The 19,833-nt window shown below is 43.2% G+C and overlaps 1 protein-coding gene across 2 annotated transcripts in view; it reads right to left on the minus strand.

The window, feature by feature from the left end:
* Positions 1 to 19,833, minus strand: part of sntb2 (syntrophin, beta 2) — a 63,265-nt gene extending 43,432 nt beyond the window's left edge. For both annotated transcript variants that reach the window (XM_043706460.2, XM_043706459.2), the window contains exons 1-3: positions 19,293 to 19,833; positions 4,982 to 5,186; positions 550 to 745 (exon numbers count right to left, since the gene is read on the minus strand). In XM_043706460.2, coding sequence (XP_043562395.1) covers positions 550 to 745; positions 4,982 to 5,186; positions 19,293 to 19,833 — 942 coding nt within the window. The remainder of the gene's footprint in view (positions 1 to 549; positions 746 to 4,981; positions 5,187 to 19,292) is intronic.

A 19,833-nucleotide genomic window follows, 5' to 3' on the forward strand; every position in this document is an offset into this window, starting at 1 on the left:
ATACCCTACCAGTAGTCACAGCCTGCTTCCAAACTGGCGCATTTATCAATGTGAATTTGAAGTGTAACACAAGGTAACCCAGAGTCAGAATATAGTAGAACAGGACTGTATTCAGCCAGTCATGTTGCTAGGTTACTGGAATAATGAGGTTCCCAAGCAGTAATACTATATAAACCAAGTCATGATTAGATGTGGAAACAGGCCCTTTGGCCCAACAAGTCCACACCGACCCGAAGCGCAACCCACCCAGACCCATTCCCCTACATATACCCCTTCACCTAACACTAGGGGCAATTTACCATGGCCAATTCACCTAACCTGCACATTTTTGGACTGTGGGAGGAAACCGGAGCACCCAGAGGAAACCCACGCAGACACGGGGAGAACGTGCAAACTCCACACAGACAGTTGCCTGAGGCGGGAATTGAACCCGGGTCTCTGGCGCTGTGAGGCAGCAGTGCTAACCACCGTGCCGCCCACTCTCCAACTTCAACCTAACACACATCTTGACTTTAGAAGCCAATAAGTAGCAACCTGAGAATTCTCTACCTGCTCAGCCAGCCAGCCAATATGCTGTATGGCCCTGCCACTTGGGTTAAGCAGCCCATTCAGCTCCAACAGTGCCTGAGGGATCAGCGCCGTGATAGTCGTGTGAATGGCTGTGAACCAAGCATGTGTAGCAACAGCATCCTTGCTCCGCAGAATGATTACATGCCTGCCATCAGGGGAGTGCAGTTCAAATAACCTGTGGGAATGACAAATAGGAAACAGAGGGTCAGAACCAGAAGACAGTTGCCTGTTTTTCTGAATAAAAAGAACTTAAAACAATAAAATATTCATGCGTGGCACAATGTGTATCAGTGTGAGAATGGGGGCTTGGGTACGTCAGAGCATGGTCTTATCAAGTGTCTTCTGGAAATCCAAAAACATAAAACATAAGTATAGTAGTAAAACATTCAGTCTGTCAAGCCAGTTCTGCTACTCTGTACAATCACGGTTGACTCTACACTTCAATGTCTTACTCACTCCATTCCCATAACCCTCCACGGAACTGGTAATTAGAAATCTATCAATCTCTTCCTTAAGTGTACTCAAAGACAGGGCCTCTACAGCCCTCTGAGATAGAGGGTTCCAAACACCCATAATAAAACAAAATCTCATCTGGATGCAAATAGCAGTCTCCATATTTTTAAATTGTACTCCCTCTACGGCAAGAATATCATTCCTGAGATAAGGAGACCAAAACGTCTCAGTACTCAAGGTGCAGTCAAGCTCCCACACAACCAAAGATTTCACTATTTCTACACTCAAATCATCTTGCAATGAGGCATATATTCCAATAGACTTCCCAATAGCTTGCTGCTGCATGATAGCCTTCATTGACTTATCAACAGGGATACAAAGGTCACTTTGCATACCTACACTTTCAACTTGTTACGAGTCAAGAAATAGTTTGGGCATTTCTGATACCAAAGTGACTCACAACAACTTTGGTTGACACAAAAAAATGGGAACAGGAATAGGCCGTTCAAGTCTGCTCCACCATTCAATATGATCATGGCTGATTGTACATCACAATACCCTGTTCCTGCTTTCACTCCATACCCTTTAACCCCCTTAATCCAAGGAACAATCTACATCCACTTGTTTAAAGCATTAAATGTTTTGGTCTCAATCACTTTCTGTGGTAGAGAATTCCACAGCTTACCTCCCCCCACACCTCTCTGGGTGAAGAAATTTTTCATTTCAGTCCTAAACAGAATACCCCATATCTTTAGACTGGGGCTCATAATCCTGGACTCCCTTGCCATGGGAAATATCTGTCGTGCATTTACCTTATTTAGCCTGGTTAGATTTTTATAGGTTTCCAAGAGATTCCCCCAACTGCTGCCCCCTCCCCCAATTCTTCAGACCTGTCATCTAGAAATCAGTCTGGTAAACCTCTCTTCATAGCCAGAACAGTCTTCGTCAGATAAGGAGAATAAAACTCCACACAAGACTCGAGGTGTTAATCACCAAGGGCCCGCATAATTATTTTTATATTCATTCGTGGGATGTGGAAGTAGCTGGTTGGGCCAGCATTTATTGTCAGTCTCTAGTTATCACAAGGTGGTGGTGAGCTACCAACTTAAATGTTGCAGTCCATGTGTTGTAGGTAGACCCACTTTGCCCTTATGGGGCTTAATTCCAGAATCTTGACCCAGAGACTGTGAAGGAGCAGCGATGTATTTCCATGTCAGGATGGTGATTGGGTTGGAGGGAAACTTTCAGATGGTGGTGTTCCCATTAATTTGCTGCTCGTGCCCTTTTAGATGAAAGTGGTTGCAGGTTTGGAGGGTTCTGTCTAAGATGCTGTAGGGCACCTTGTAGATAGCAGTGTGTACTAAGCATTGGTGGTGGAGAGAGTGGTGCTTATCAATGTGGTGGCAATTAAGCAGACTGCTTTTTCCTGGATGGTGTCAAGCTTCTTGACCGTTGTTAGAGCTGCATTTATCTCGACAAGTGAGGAGTATTCCATCACACCTGACTTTTGGAGTAAAACATTCATGAGCCTGTAGCCCAATCCTCTCACTCTGAAGGCCAACATACTATTTTCCTTCTTAGTTGCCTACTGCACCTACATGCATACATTCAGCAACTGGTGCACGAGGATAGGTTTTCTTGCACTTCCCCAAGATGTCAGAGTGTCCATTAGACCATATGAAATAAGCACAGGAGTAGACTTTTCAGCTCCTGAGGCCTGCTCCATTATTTAATGAGATCATGGCTCATCCGACAACCCTCACATCGACTTTCCTGCCTTTTCCCCATTAAACACTGAACCCTTTACTGATCAAGAATCTCCCTCAGTTTTAAACATATGCAAGCACTCAGCCACACCAGCTCATAGTGGCATGGAGTTCCAAAGACTTTCAAACTCCAGAAGAAATCCTCATCTCAGTCTTAAATTGACAGCCCTTTATTCTGAGACTATGCCCTTTGGTCCAAGAATCTCCCATGAGGGGAAACATTCTCTCATCATTCAGCCTGTCAAGCTCCTTAAGAATCCTATACCTTTCGATGAGATCACCCCATTCTTCTAAGTTCTAATGGGCAGAGTCCCAACCTGTTTAACCTTTGCTCATAAGACATTCCCTTCATAATAGGGATCATCCTAGTGAATGTTGTCTGAACTGCTTCCAATGAAATGATATCTCCCCATCAGTAAGGGGACCAAGAGGAGGTAATGACCTAGTGGTATTAATCACTGGACTACAAACCCAGAGACGCATGTTCTGCGTACCCTGGTTCAAATCACCTCATAGCAGGTTGTGGAATTTGAATTCATTAGAAATCTGAAATTAAGAGTCCAATGATGATCATAAATCCATTGTTAATTTTTTTTTTAAATCCACTTGGTTCACTAATGTCCTTTAGGGAAGGAAACTGCTGTCCTTACCTGGTCTGGCCTACATGTGACTCCAGATGCACAGCACTGCCCTCTTGGCAATTAATGCTGTTCTGCCAGCAGTGCTCTCAGCCCATGAACAAATTTTAAAAACCTGTTCACAGCATTCTGTTGCACCTTATACAGTTGCAATAGGAGTTCCCTATTCTTACATTCCAATCCCCTTGAAATAAGGACCAACATTCTATTAGCCTTCCTGAGTGCTAGCTTTCTGTGTTTCATGCACAAGCACCCCACAGTCCCTTTGTGTTGCAGCTTTTGTCCATTTAAATAATTCTGTTCTTTGTTCTCATGTCTAAAATTAAAAACCTGACATTTTCCCATATTACACTCCATTTGCCAACTTTTTGCCCATTCACACAACCTATTAATATCTCTAAACTACATACCTCTGACAAGTTGCCTTTCCACTTGTTTGTGTGTTGTCTGTAAATATGGCTGCAGTACATTTACTTCCTCCCTCTAACTCATGAATACATGTTGGTCTACACAGAGGTCATAAATGTCTACAAGATCCTTTTCTCTTCACCCTTTCCCAATCCATCACCTATAACAAAATACAGTGTACTAATCTCATAGATAAAAGCAACATGTGATCTGGTATCAACTGCCACTTGGAGAATAAAGATACCATTCTCATGTGTGTAATCTCTCTTGAAAGGCCTACATCAATTTTTAGGCTATGTGCTCCCTATACCACCCCTATTTCGAGACTCTTTTTCTCTCCATTTACACTGGTTTAAACATTTAAAGGTAACAAAACAATCATCTCAATCTAAGTTTCAGGGAATGCAACTTATGTTGTATGAACTTTCCTTGTAATTTAATCCAGAATCCAAGTATTATTTAGTAAACAAATTCTACTCTCTCTAAGGTCAACATCTCATTCCTGAGGTTTAGTGGCCAGAACTAGTCAGTGACTCCCAGTGTGGTCTTAACAGAGCTTTAAAGCATGACTTCTATCAATTTGTACTCCATTCTCTAGATTTAAATGTCAGTATTCCATTCATTTTCTAAATTATTTCTGTATATCTTCATGATACTTTAATGTTTCATGTACCTGGACCCCAAAAGACCATTTGGGCCACCAATATTTCTACCTTTTAAATGACTTAGTAAACATCCAAAGCGGATGACTTCACACTTGCCAAATTGAAATTCATTTACACAATTGTGATCATTCATTTTATATCTCTTTGCAACTTTATGTTTCTATCTACTGCTTACAATGTTATATTTTCTATCCTTAAAAGGAAAAATTTTCTTCCATAAAACCATGCTAACCTTATGGAATTGTGTAATGTTTAAGTGTGGTATTACAACAAGCTTAATAACAACATTTTCTGAACAATTAATATTATTGCCAATTGGCCTGTAGTTCCATTTTCTATTAGTCACAATGTAGCTGCATCAATGACAGAACCAGGGGTGGGATACATCATACAAAAAAACAGAATGTAATCTAGCTCATACATTTCATCAGCCTAATTGAAACTGACATTTTTGATCACTTATTGTGATTAAGCATTCAACCTGCTCTCTGGATTAGGCATGCTCAGACTCCTTGTGATGTAGCACATCTTCAGCGGAAAAATCTTGCTGTCTTTGGCACTGTGATTTGGAGAACTGGAGCCAGCAGCTCCGAGATATGGAGAATGAGGAGGTAGACTATCCCATGCCAGGTCTGCTATCAATGAGGGCTTTTTCAAGTATGGCATCACTTCCTGGATATAAGTGACTGCAAGAGAAAGGTCACAGATCAAGCACAGGCAATAATTTAAACCATTCCTTTCTCAATTCTGCTGACTAAAACAGTGAGAGCAAGTGAACATTTACAAGGTGCTATTTCTATGGAAGCTACGGCGGCACGGTGGCACAGTGGTTAGCACTGCTGCCTCACAGCTCCAGAGACCCGGGTTCAATTCCCATCTCAGGCAACTGTCTGTGTGGAGTTTGCACATTCTCCGGTGTCTGCGTGGGTTTCCTCAGGGTGCTCCGGTTTCCTCCCACAATCCAAAAATGTGCAGGTTAGGTGAATTGGCCATGTTAAATTGCCCGTAGTGTTAGGGGTAAGGGTAAATGTAGGGGTCTGGGTGGGTTGCGCTTCGCCGGGTCGGTGTGGACTTGTTGGGCCGAAGGGCCTGTTTCCACACTAAGTAATCTAATCTAATCTAATATAGCAAATATTTATACACAAAATTTTCCCAGTGCAAACAAAATGCTACATTAGATGTTATCAACATTGTTCAATCAGGACAGGATGTAGCAAGAGACAGATATAACCGCAAAGTCCAATTCTGACAGCATTCTCCATCACCAGCACTATTTCAACCTTCAATGTTTAAAACTTCACATCTTTGTTTAAGTGTGCTCTGCAGATGTCTGAATCCCAGCTACACACCAATAACAATGGAAAACAAAATAAGGCAGCACTGCACTATCAGAAGGGCAGCACAATGCTGCATCATTTTGCTGGGCCTTGGAAAGCAACATTTGCAGAAAGAGGTGGAGGAACGGGCTACAAATGTTTGGGGAAGGGGTGCCCACGAATGAAAGGAGGACTGTGTATGAAATGGGGGGCTGCCATGACATCAGGCGAAATTTAATGCCAAGTGAATGAAGTTACTTTGGTCCTGACAAAACCTCAGTTTTGTTCAATCACCAACAAACAAGGTAAAGGTCAAAGAATTGCAATCAGCATATCAAACAGGATGAAAAGCAAGAGAAGCCACTGACACCTCTGAACTGTGAATCGAGTTGCTACTTGACCAGCCTTTGGGAGCGGCATGGAGCCAAGGTACATTATACAAAGTTACAGGATTCACAAAAATAAACCAGCAATAACTACACATATGGTGACAGCACAGGAAATATCTGCTCAGTTTGCTTTCAAATTTATCCTAGCAAATTAAATACCAGTTAGAACAGAGAGCTCTGTATAGTAATTAATAAGACTAAAACCATGTTCATTTGAGGAATGTACTTCAACAGGAAGTGATTAATTATAGGCTGAAACAGTCTAACATGCATTTACAAAAAGTCTTCAATCAGAATACTTTTCTGTTGGATGCAAGAGCTTAGAAGGCGCAGATGCTAGCTCAGTTTTCAGATACCACTGCGCTAGAAATAAAGTGATAAAGATTAAATTACAACAGAAATAATCCACAGCCTGTTCAGAGTCTAAGGGTACAGAATAGGTCTTTTAGGACAGAGAACGAGGAAACATTTCACCCAGAGAGAGGTTCGTCTGTGAAATCCTCTGTCACATGAAGTCGTTAAGACCAAAACATTGAAAGTTTAAGAAGTAGTTAGATACAGTCCTCAGAACTAAAGGGATTAAATATAGGGACAATGCAGGAACAGGATAGGATACGGAGTTGGGTGATCAGCCATGATCACAGTGAGTAGCTGAGTGGACATAAATGGACAAAAAGGTACAGTTAGTAAGTTTGCAGATGACACCAAAATTGGAGGTGCAGTGGACAGCAAAGAGAGTTACCTCAGATTACAATAGGATCTGGACCAGATGGGCCAATGGGCTGAGAAGTGGCAGATGGAGTTTAATTCAGATAAATGTGAGGTGCTGCATTTTGGGAAAGCAAATCTTAGCGGGACTCAAACACTTAATGGTAAGGTCCTAGGGAGTGTTGCTGAACAAAGAGACCTTGGAGTGCAGGTTCATAGTTCCTTGAAAGTGGAGTCGCAGGTAGATAGGATAGTGAAGGCAGCGTTTGGTATGCTTTCCTTTTTTGGTCAGAGTATTGAGTACAGGAGTTGGGAGGTCATGTTGTGGCTGTACAGGACATTGGTTAGGCCACTGTTGGAATATTGCGTGCAATTCTGGTCTCCTTCCTATCTGAAAGATGTTGTGAAACATGAAAGGGTTCAGAAAAGATTTACAAGGATGTTGCCAGGGTTGGAGGATCTGAGCTACAGGGAGAGGCTGAACAGGTGGGGGCTGTTTTCCCTGGAGCGCGGATGCTAAAGGGTGACCTTATAGAGGTTTACAAAATTATGAGGGACATGGATAGGATAAATAGACAAAGTCTTTTCCCTGGGGTAAGGGAGTCCAGAACTAGAGGGCATAGGTTTAGGGTGAGAAGGGAAAAATATAAAAGAGACCTAAGGGGCAACTTTTTCATGCAGAGGGTGGTACATGTATGGAATGAGCTGCCAGAGGATGTGGTGGAGGCTGGTACAATTGCAACATTTAAGAGGCATTTGGATGGGTACATGAATAGGAAGGGTTTGGAGGGATATGGGCTGGGTGCTGGCAGGTGGGACTAGATTGGGCTGGGATATCTGGTCAGCATGGACGGGTTGGACCGAAGGGTCTGTTTCCATGCTGTACATCTCTATGACTTTATAAATGGGGCTTTTCTTATTCCTATTTTTAATGTTTCTATTAAGCCTAACCACACAAAATCAGCATTGATCCTTGCTTGAGCACATAGTTTCAATCATTTATCCTGCTTCCATATCCTTTCCCAATCCAATATTTAACCTTATTTCCATGTTGACATTTTCTGTCTCAGTACTGTTGTCTGAAAATAGCAATATGCCTGACAAATGAAAAATATGGGAGACTGCATAAGATCCTGAGAAATAACAGCAATCCCCACTCAAAAAGATCATGGCCGAATTGCTCTCGGCTTCAATTGTACACTCCCATCTATTTTTCACAACCCTCAAAAATATAACTCAGCTTTGATAAATTCAGATTTCGGAATCATTATGGTTCAGAGGAGGTTATTAAGCTCTTCATGTTTTCACCATCTCTACAAATGAACTTGACTAAAGGGCATTTTGCTGCATTTCCCATGTAATGTTCATCTCATGACCTTGAACAAATGTGTATCCACCAGTCAGTGCTATTTCTTCTAATATCAGATTTACTTTTTTTGCAAATCACTTGACAACTGTGCCCTCTCAACCTGTCTAGAACACAGTAGTACAGCACAGGAACAGGCCTTTTGTAACAAAGTATCATGATGCTGTTCTCAACTAATTAGATCTGTCTACACATGGCCCACGTCTCTTTATTTCCTGCCGGTTCACATGTCTGTCAAAATGTCTCTTAAACTTTGCTATCATTAGATTAGATCCCCTACAGTACGGAAACAGACCCTTCGGCCCAACAAGTCCAACCCGACCCTCCGAAGAGCAACCCACCAAGACCCATTCCCCTACCTTGTGTTTACCTATGACTAAGGCACCTAACACTGGGCAATTGAACATGACTGATTCATCTGACCTGCACATCTTTGGAATGTGGGAGGAAACCCAGGCAGACACGGGGAGAACGTGCAAACTCCGCACAGACAGTAGCCCAAGGCTGGAATCGAACCCGGGTCCCTGGCGCTGTGAGGTAGCAGTGCTAACCACTGAGCCATATCTGCATCTAACACCTCCCCTGGAAGCACATTGCAGGTACCTACTAAAACACTTTTGTCCTTCTCACCATAAACGTATGCCCCATAGTATTTGACATTTACACCCTGGCTCACTGACTATCCACCCTACTCTGCATCTCAATTTTTATATACTTCTATCAGATCCAGCTTTTGAATGTATCTCTCTCAACCCTTCCTCGTCAAATGTTGTAATTGTATCAGACTGATCCACTTCCTCTGGCAGCTCATTCCGTACAAAGACCACCCTCTGTATGAAAATGTTGCCTATTAGGTCCCTTTTTTAAAAAATATATCCCCTCTCACCTTTACACCTATGCCCTCTAGTTTTGGACTCTCCTACCCCAGGAAACAGACTTTGAGCATTCACTCTATCCATGCCCCTCATGATTTTATAAATTTCTATACGGTCACTCCTCAACCTCTGACGCTCCAGGGAAAATAGCCCCAACCTATTCAGCCTCTCCCTATGTCTCAAGCCCCCAACCCAAGCAACATCCTTGTAAATTCTTTCTGAACCCTTCCAAGTTTGAAGACAGGTTGTGCCTGTTGAAGCTTAGGAAAATGAGAGATTATGTCAAATTCTGAGGGATGTATGTCAAGATGATGATATTTCTTGTAGGGAAATCTTTAACTAGGAACCCCCAACCCTGACCCCCCACCCCCCAACCCCACTCCGTCAAAATCCCCACCCCTTGCCCCCGCCCACTCTCCAGGGCAGCCAGACTGGACACCAACAACAAAACCGCGGCTGACTTTTGGGGAGTAAGTCTCCAAATAGAGCGAGCGCACACCCACAAACAAAAACACAACTTTTTACTGCAAACTTTTGACAGGTTCCACCTTTGCCCTGTACTGTTGGAGAGATTAACTGGGGAAGGGGGGGGGGGGTTAGGGTACACACCTGGGTAGAACTCCAGGGAAAGTATGTGGGGACAGAGAGAGGGCGGGAGGTCAGTCACTTGGAGATGGTGCCTGGGCTCCCATCAATCCAGGACTGTTCTCAGCAGCGTTTCAGTAAGCCGAGATCACTTTTAATCACTGTAAACAAAAGACACGATCAGTGTTGGAAACACATCTTTGATGTAATGTTTCAAGATCTCCTTCGGATAATCTGATATTTGAATAATCAAGATTCCTCTTTAATCTGTCTGTTCTTGTATTGTATCTCAGCTAAAATAAAAAGGCAACTATCACCGTGCCTTCTTAACCATCTTTTCTACCTACCCCACTACCTTCAGGGATCTATGAAATGCACAAAGTCTCCGAACGTCACTATGTTCCACAGTCTTACCATTCAGTTTAATCTCTAATCTTGCACCCTCCCCATGTTTCCTCTGGGTGCTCCAGTTTTCTCCCGCAATCCAAAGATGTGCAGGTTAGGTGAATTGGCCATGCTAAATTGCCCATAATCAGGGGTAAATATAGGGTAGGGGAATGGGTCTGGGTGGGTTACTCTTCGGAGGGTCAGTGTGGACTTGTTGGGCTGAAGGGCCTGCTTCCATACTGTAGGGAATCTAATCTAGTTTCCATGTCACCCACAAACTTATGTCTAAATCATTAACATACACCAAAAACAGCTAGGTCCACAGCACCAAGCCCTGAGCAATCGACTAGAAACAACCTTCTACTCACAGAAATATCCCTTTCCCATTATAGTCAGCTTCCAGCCTGCCAGCCAATTTTAGATCCAACATACCATTTGTTTCAGATCTCATGATCTCTTCCCTGACCACCTGCCATTAACTTATCAAAAGCCTAGCTAAGATCATGCAGACATACCAAATGATTACACTCAACAACACTCCAGGCTACCTCTTCAAAAAATTAAAATCAAATTTGTCAAACACAAGCTTTTGCTAATAAATCCATGTCACCAATCCCTGAATAACCTGTTTCTTGCGAAGTGCAGATATATTTTGTGCCTCAATTCTTTCTAATTGCTTCCCCAGCACTGGGATAAGACTGGCCAACCTGTAATTTCCTTGCCTAACTTTTCCTTTTTTTGAAGGGTGGAACTACGGTCCCGTTCCTCCCTCAAAGCAAAACACTCAAGTGACACAGTATGGTTTTACCTCCATTTTTATTCCAGGTCCTGGAGAGTGAGAGAACAATTGCCCATGTGCACAGGGCAATGAGTTCATGGTATTCTCTGGAATACCAGTTTCTCAATTAACTATATAGTCATTTTACAGGGAGGAGCATCCAGATAAGGCAACACACATTAATTGGGTGACTGTTACAAATCAACGAGTATCAATAGTAAAGATTAAGCTATCTATTGTTATATAAAGAATAACTGACTTCACATAATGAATGCCTTTCACCTTGTTAAACTGACCTCACAAACTGAATGCTACCTCATCTTGTTAAATGCCTCTACATAATGAATGCTTTTCCACCTTATTAACCCATTACCCATGTCTTCAGCACCCAATTGTTAACCGCAAGTTCTTATCTGATCTGAGCTGTGCTCAGCTGAACCTCTTGTTTCACAAAACTCAGAACGTAATGCTTTCCCTGCCTGCTTATACCTAATGCACATTCTCATTCCCACCTTTTATCATGAGAACCAATGGCATTACCAGCTTTCATAAGACTCTGACAGCCAATATTTAAACAAGTTATCGATAGTATACAATGATTATAACAAAAATTATTAGTTTGTTACAGTAAATAGAATTTGAAGAATTCTCCCATGTGGAAAAAAATTCCACCAGCAGAGTTCTTAAATCCACAGTCCTTAGCGACCACTCCATCCCCTCCAAGTCAAGTGAAAACAAGCCAAAATCTCCTTTAGTAAAGTTCAACCTGAAAACAAAATCCAGTCTGTCCTTGTGCATCACTCCACGGAGAAATCTGATTTCTTGGATAAGGGCAGTTAAATACTTCACAAAACTGACGAGACTTCCATCCTTGCAAAGATGCTTCAGGTGCAGGACACCAGTGCAACAGCTGCAACTGCAGGCAAGGAGAATGCAGCATTCCTTGCTGCTTCTGCTTCGACTCTGCTGTTAAATGTAACAAAGCCAATTGGCTGCTGTGATGTTAACTTGATCAGTGAACCTTCATATTCTTTAAATGATTGAAAGACAAGGCAAAGTTCACGTGGTTTAATATCCGTAGGAAGGCCACTGACAAAAAGTGTACTGACCTCCTCTTTATTGTCGTTAGCTTCTTCACTTTTCATGCTCATGACTGAGGAGCTGATTGATCAGGTTGTGGAGGGGTGGGCGGTGGTCCAAAGGTGTGCTTTACAAGTGAATGGAGAAACTCGAAAGACTATGTTAGCTGCTGAAAGTATCTTTGCATTTCCTCTCTCATTCCCTCCTTGCGAGGGTAGTTATCAGCAGGAAGACAGTCACACATAACTACATTAAATTGTAGTTCTTTGAATATTAGAAGTCTGTTACTCTGTTCACTATATATGACATTATCAAATTTTATGCAATCCATTAACTTCTAAATTGCACTGCCTAATCAATTCAGTCAATTATAAACAACAGTCAATGGTCCTAAAATCAAACCCTACGGTGCTTCATTCAGGTTATTCAAAAATTATTTTCCTTTAATAAATTGATATTTGGCTAATGCGAAAGCAGTCAGGAAAGGTATTTCAAAAGTCTGGTACAGCAAGAAAACAGCAAAAATGTTTCCTGTGCTTTAGCAATTGAAAAGGCAGTTCCAGTTCAGATTTAAATCTTAAATATTTGTGGGAAACAAATGCTGAATGTTTTAAAATATGTTCTCCAAATGAAACTTCCCAAATAAAAACAGCCGAAATTACAGTTGCAATTTTGGTAGAGATCAACATTCTTGAAGAGGGGGCAATGAAGTCTTAACAATAATTAACAGAACTGAAACAGCTCAGCCTCAAGTTCTAATATTCTCTAGAAAATCTTAGCAAAACATCAAACAAAAAACGCACTCTTCTTTTTGTGAACACTTTGTATTAAAAACACAGCAAAGTTATTTTAATCGAATACTCTCAACTGGCTAAAGCCATGACTTCTGACCCAACTGTTTTTTTTTTAAAAACAGGCATTGTAAAATTTCAAACAAATCAGGGGCTCAAGGCACTCAATTTGTTTTAAAGTTACATGTTTGATAATTTTAAAAAAGGACATAATGTTGTACAATTTAAATTTAAAAACAAAATCTGCCCCATTACATAGCCCACAAAACACACTGAATGGAGATCCTAATTCAAACAAGGAAAAACACTTACTTAAAAGGTTTTTCCTGAATCAGGATCTTAAACCAAAAATTTTAAACATCAAACATTCTCAGCACAGCACAATTTACAATGAAATGTTCCTTTTTTAAACCAAGTATTAGCACAACTTAATTTCAGTGTTTTCTCTTTTTTTTTTGCATCCTCTCATTGAAATTACACTTATAAAAAGAGAATGCCCTTGTAGTGGACCACATGAAGCCACAATCCAAACCACACACCTCCTCCAGAACAAAGACTCTGAGCCTTTCTTACTTTACTCTTCACTGGTGCTTGAATCCCACTTAAACACAGAGAACCCGAATCCCACTTAAAAAGCGAGCTCGAAGCTCACTTACACACAGAAAGCTCGAACCTCAGCACAGTGAGAGTACTTGAACCTCAAATCAACCCACCCAGTAGATTCAAACCCCAGTACCACACAGAGGCCTCGAACTTCAATCACACCCCCTTCACCACAATGCAACACAGAGGACTCTAACCTCAACCAAACCCACCCCAGGGGGCTTGAACTCCAGTACCGCGCAGAGGACTTGAACCCCAATTAATCCCCTTCCCCACAATGCAGCACAGATGACTTGAACCTCTGTCTGCCAGTACGCTTGCGAAACTGTCAGTCAATTGAACTAATTACCCTTCCGTAGAATAGAGAGCAATTGACGGGGGGGGGGGGGGATCGTCTCTGCACACAGGAATACCAACATGGACCAATGTTTAAAATCTTACCTCGTGGGCCCATTCGTCACGTGACACCGATGTTCCAGGCGGCCGCTGACACCATCCGATCGTAACTATCCGTTTGGATCCCACTGACTATGCCAATATTGTTGTCCCATTTCCCCCCCTTAGTCAAAGCAAAACGCTCAGAGACACAGTATAGTTTTACCTCTCATCTTTATTCGGGCTCCTGGAGGGAGAGAGAATGATTGCTCATGTGCACAAAGACATGAGTTCATGGTCCTCTCTGGAACAGCAGTTTCTCAATGAACTATATAGTCATTTTACAGGGAGGAGCATCAGATAATGCAACATACATATTAATTGCAATGGTCACCCAAATAATAAGTATCAATGAATAAGTGACTTCAAATAATGTATACTTTTCACCTGGTTAAACTGATGTCACGCACTGAATCTTGTTAAATGGCTCTACATAATGAATACTTTTCCACCTTGTTAACCCATTATGCTTGCATCCAGCACCGAATTGTTAACTGCAATCTCTTATCTGATCTGAGCGGTGCTCAGCTGAACCTCTTGTTTCACAAAACACAGAACTTAACACTCTCCCTGCCTGCTTTTACCGAATACACATTCTCATTCTCTTCACAGTCACAAATTTGATCTGTACTTTTGGTATTTCCTCACTGACTGCCTCCAACTGCTCTGACAGTTTTATCTGCAAGTTGCAACTCCCACCCCACCATTGCCAAATTGATATTATAGAATCATACAGTAGAGAACAGGCCCTTTGACCCATCAAGCCTGCACTGACAAAAAGCTACTATAAACCTACACCAGCTCCATTTTGCAGCACTTGGCCCATTGTTGGTATGATCAGCAAGTTTGCAGATGACACAAAGATTGGTGGAGTGGCAGAAAGCATAAGGGAATGTCAGAGAATACAGGAGGATATACGTAGACTGGAGAGTTGGGCGGAAAAGTGGCAGATGGCTTTCAATCCAGACAAATGTGAGGTGATGCATTTAGGCAAGACTAATTCTAGAGCGAATTATACAATGAATAGAAGAGCCTTGGGGAAAGCTGATGGGCAGAGAGATCGGGGAGTGCAGGTCCATTGTACGCTGAAGGTTGCTGCACAGGTGGATAGAGTGGTCAAGAAGGCATACAGTATGCCTGCCTTCATCAGACAGGGTATTGAGTATAAGAGCTGGCAAGTCATGTTAAAATTGTACAAGACATTGGTTCGGCTGCATTTAGAATACTGTGTACAGTTCTGGGCGCTACATTACCAAAAGGATGTGGATGCTTTGGAGAGGGTGCAGAGAAAGGTTACGAGGATGTTGCCTGGTATGGAAGGTGCTAGCTATGAAGAGGTTGAGTAGGTTAGGTTTATTTCCATTAGTAAAAAGGAGATTGAGGGGGGACCAAATCGAGGTTTACAAAATCATGAAGGGTATAGACAGGGTGGATAGAGACAAGCTTTTTCCCCCCCAAGGTGAAGGTTCAATAACAAGAGGTCATGCTTTCAAAGTGAGAGGTGGAAAGTTTAAGGGGGATACATGTGGCAAGTACTTCACAGAGAGGGTGGTGGGCGTTTGGAACACGTTGCTAGCAGAGGTGGTAGAGGCAGGCATGGGAGATTCATTTAAGATGCGTCTGGACAGATGCATGAGTAGTTGGGGAGCAGAGGGATACAGAAGCTTCGGAATTGACCGACAGGTTTAGACAGTACATTTGGATCAGCTCAGGCTTGGAGGGCCAAAGGGCCTGTTCCTGAGCTGTAAATTTTCTTTGTTTTATTATCTTGGTAAAATTAAATTTCCTCAAGTTGAATTTGAAAACAACAGAAATGCAAAATTAAGAGTCCAATGATGAATCTAAAACTAAGGGTTACTGTTTAAAACGGTCACCCATTTAAAATAGAAATCAGACAAATTTCTTTGCTGATAGAACTTTGAGTCTTTGGCCTCTCATCCTGAAAAGATGAGGAAATAGAGTTCAAAGTTTGAGAGAAAATTTGTAGCTCGGGTGCTCGTTGTTGTGGTTCTGTTCGCCGAGCTGGGAATTTGTGTTGCAGACGTTTAGTCTCCTGTCTAGGTGACATCCTCAGTGCTTGGGAACCTTGGAAGTAGAGTCCTTGAAAATGTTTAAGGCTGAGATTGATAGATTTCTGTTCAATGGGTTAATAGGTTACCAGGGGCAAGAGAAAATGTAGATTGACGATTACCATCAGATCAGCTGTGATGTTATTGAATGGAAGAGCAGACTCATGAAGTTGAATAGCCTAATCCTGCTCCTAATTTGTCCATAAAGAATTATATTGGTAGATTTAGATATTAAAAAAAAAGACAGGCAGCGGCTCAAGTGGAATATAAACTTTAGCACCTCCAGGTTGATTGCTGTATATTGTTTTATGCAATACATTTTTCCCTTAGGGTGTAGGTTTGCTCGCTGAGCTGTAGGTTTGATATGCAGATGCTTCATTACCTGCTAGGTAACATCATCAGTGGCGACCTCCAAGTGAAGCGAAGCTGTTGTCGCCTGCTTTCTATTTATATCTTTCTCCTGGATGGGGTTCCTGGGGTTTGTGGTGATGTCATTTCCTGAGGGGTTGATAGATGGTATCTAGATCTATGTGTTTGTTTATGGTGTTGTGGTTGGAGTGCCAGGTCTCTAGGAATTGTCTGGCATGTCTTTGCTTAGCCTGTCCCAGGATAGATGCGTTGTCCCAGTCAAAATGGTGGTTTATTTCATCCGTGTGTAGGGCTAGGGAGGGTCATGTCTTTTTGTGGCTAGCTGGTGTTTGTGTATCCTGGTGGCTAACTTTCTTCCTGTTTATCCTACGTAGTCTTTGTGGCAGTCCTTGCATGGAATTTTGTAGATGACGTTGGTTTTGTCCATGGGTTCTACTGGATCTTTTAAGTTTGTTAGTTTTTGTTTGAGAGTGTTGGTGGGTTTGTGTGCTACTAGGACTCCGAGAGGCCTTAGTAGTCTAGCTGACAATTCTGAAACTTCTTTGATGTATGGTAAGGTGGTTAGGGTTTCTGGCTGTGTTTGGTCTGCTTGTCGTGGTTTGTTCTTGAGGAATCTGCGCACTGTGTTTTTTGAGTAGGTAAAAACAATGACTGCTGATGCTGGAAACCAGATTCTGGATTAGTGGTGCTGGAAGAGCACAGCAGTTCTGATTTCAAAGCTTCTTGGATGCTGTGTTTTTTGAGTATCCGTTCTTCTTGAATACGTTGTTTGGTGGTTTTCCTCTGTTTTTTGAAGTTCGTCTGTGCTGCAGTGTGTAGTGGCTCGTTGGAATAGTGTTCTGATACAGCTTTTTTTGTGTGTATTGGGATGGTTGCTGGTGTAGTTAAGTATTTGGTCAATGTTTGTCGGTTTTCTGTATGCGCAGGTTTGTAGTTCTCAGTTGTCCTTTCTTTCGACTGTGACGTCCAGGAATGCGAGTTTATTGTCGGTTTCTTCCTCCTTTGTGAACTTTATGCCTGTGAGGGTGTTGTTGATGATGTTAAATGTCTCTTCTATCTTGTTTCGTTTTGTGATGACAAAGGTGTCATCCACGTAGTGGACCCAGATTTTTGGTTTGATGGTTGGTAGGGCTGATTGTTCTAGTCTTTGCATTACCGCTTCTGCTATGAATCCTGATAGCGGAATCCCATGGGTGTGCCGTTGGTTTGTTTGTAGACTATGTTGTTGAAAGTGAAGTGGGTGGTGAGGCACAGGTCCACTAGCTTCATGATGTTTTCGTTGGTAATGTGATTGATGGTGGTTGGTGTGTACGTGATGGTCTCTTCTAAAAGTGTGGTAAGTGTTTCCTTTGCTAGGTCGATGTTGATGGAGGTGAACAATGCTGTTACATCGAATGAGATCATTGCTTCGTCTTCCTCTATTTTAGTGTTTTTGATGATTTTTAGGAATTCCTGGGTGGAGTGGATGGAGTGCTGTGACTCTTCTACTAGGTACTTCAGTCTTGCGTGTAGTTCTTTGGCCAGTCTGTAAGTTGGTGTTCCGGGTAGTGAGACTATGGATTTTTGGTAGTCCGTAGAATCGTGGGGTGTTGGTCCCGTCGGGTTTCATTTTCTGGAATTCCGTATTGTATAATTGTCCGGAATTGTGTAATTTTCTTCGGAGATATGTAATTTTGTTTCCTAGTTGTGGGGTCGGGTCTAGCGCCACCTTTTGGTAGGTGTTGGAGTCTGCGAGTAGTGCATTGGCTTTCTCGATGTAGTCCCTTCTGTTCAGAAAAAAACCACCACTTCGACTTGGACAACACATCTGTCCTGGGATAGGCTAAGCAAAGACATACCAGAGAATTCGTAGAGGCCTGGCACTCCAACCACAACGCCATAAACAAACACACAGATCTAGATACCTTTGAGGAGAAAGTGAGGTCTGCAGATGCTGGAGATCAGAGCTGAAAATGTGTTGCTGGAAAAGCGCAGCAGGTCAGGCAGCATCCAGGGAACAGGAGAATCGACGTTTCGGGCATAAGTCCTTCTTCAGGATCTAGACACCATCTATCAACCCCTCAGAAAATGAACAGGAAATGACATCACCACAAACCCCAGGAACCCCATCCAGGACAAACATATAAACAGAAAGCAGGAGACAACAGCTTCGCTTCACTTGGAGGTCGCCACTGATGATGTTACCTAGCCAGGTAATGAAACATCTGGATATCAAACCTACAGCTCAGCGAGCAAACCTACACCCTAAACCTCAACCTGAGCTACAAACCTTCACAAACCTTGCACATTTTTCCCTGTTGGATCCTTAGGTTATTCTAATCACTTCTTGGTTTAGTTTAGATTATGCTCAGTATGAACTGGTTGGACCAATGGATCTATTTCCAAGCTCTATGACTTTACTTGTCATTCCTGACAACGCCCCTCCTCCAAGTCCCTCCTCCCTACCTTTTATCTTCTCCTGCTGAACACTCTCTGCTCATTCCTGAGTCTTCTTCTTGACCTCTCCGCCTCCACCCTACTCCGACCTATCACCCTCACCTTGACCTCTTTCCACCTATCACATTTCCAACGCCCCTCCTCCAAGTCCCTCCTCCCTACCTTTTATCTTCTCCTCCTGAACACTCTCTGCTCATTCCTGAAGAAGGGCATGTGCCCGAAACGTCGAATCTTCTGTTCCCTAGATGCTGCCTGACCTGCTGTGCTGTTCCAGCAATAAAGTTTCAGCTTCAGGAAGATACACAATGCTCACAAATTCTACGTGTAAAGCTAAACTCGAGAACAACCCAGCTCACATCAGCATTTGCACAATGTAAACCAGCCCAGAAGCCAGTTCAGAAACGTGTCAAGGCTTCATCCCTCTATACTCAGATAGTGACAACACATCGCCTTCAAATTAAGATTTGAATAATTAAATTATCCTTTTACTTCTTGTGGAAGAGGACTCTGCAGACCACTCTCTTCCCGGGGATACACTCCCTTCTCACCCCATCCACGACGATCCGGACCCTCACCCGGAGCCCCCACCCCAATCCCTCGCTTACCCTCCAGGGTCACCTCCCTTCCAGCCTTCTTCAGGGCCTGTACGGCCTGGTCGTGTGTCGCCGCCCGGAGGTCACTTCCGTTCACCGTCAGGATGGCATCTCCCACGAATAAGGCGCCGGTGCGCTCGGCCGCGAGGCCCCGGAATATCTTGGAGATGAGGATGGGCATTCGGTTTTCGCGGCCGCCCTTGATGCTGATACCAAGGCCACCGGCTTCCTGCTTCACCACCCTCACGGTACGGACCTGCTCGGTCAGCCCCGGGCTCGGTTTCGGGCTGCCGATCTCCGGAGGTACAAGATCCGCGGCACCTCGGCCCGAACTCCCGGATCCAGGCCCCGCCGGGCTCATGTGGACTGGACCCGGGCTGGAGCTCCGTGGCCGCGGGGAACCATTGGACAGACCGTCCCAGTCCCCATTCTCCGAGTCCTCGCTGGTCAGCTTCAAGCCATCAGCTCGCAGCTCGGCCACGACCCGGAGCCACCCGCGGTCCCGGACGAAAAGCTCGAGCGGCCCGGACCGAACCGACAGCCCCGCCGCCAT

This window comes from Chiloscyllium plagiosum, unplaced genomic scaffold, assembly GCF_037043375.1.
Source record: "Chiloscyllium plagiosum isolate Xiang-an unplaced genomic scaffold, Cpla_swu_hap1 HiC_scaffold_17, whole genome shotgun sequence".
In the NCBI taxonomy this organism is placed as follows: domain Eukaryota; kingdom Metazoa; phylum Chordata; class Chondrichthyes; order Orectolobiformes; family Hemiscylliidae; genus Chiloscyllium; species Chiloscyllium plagiosum.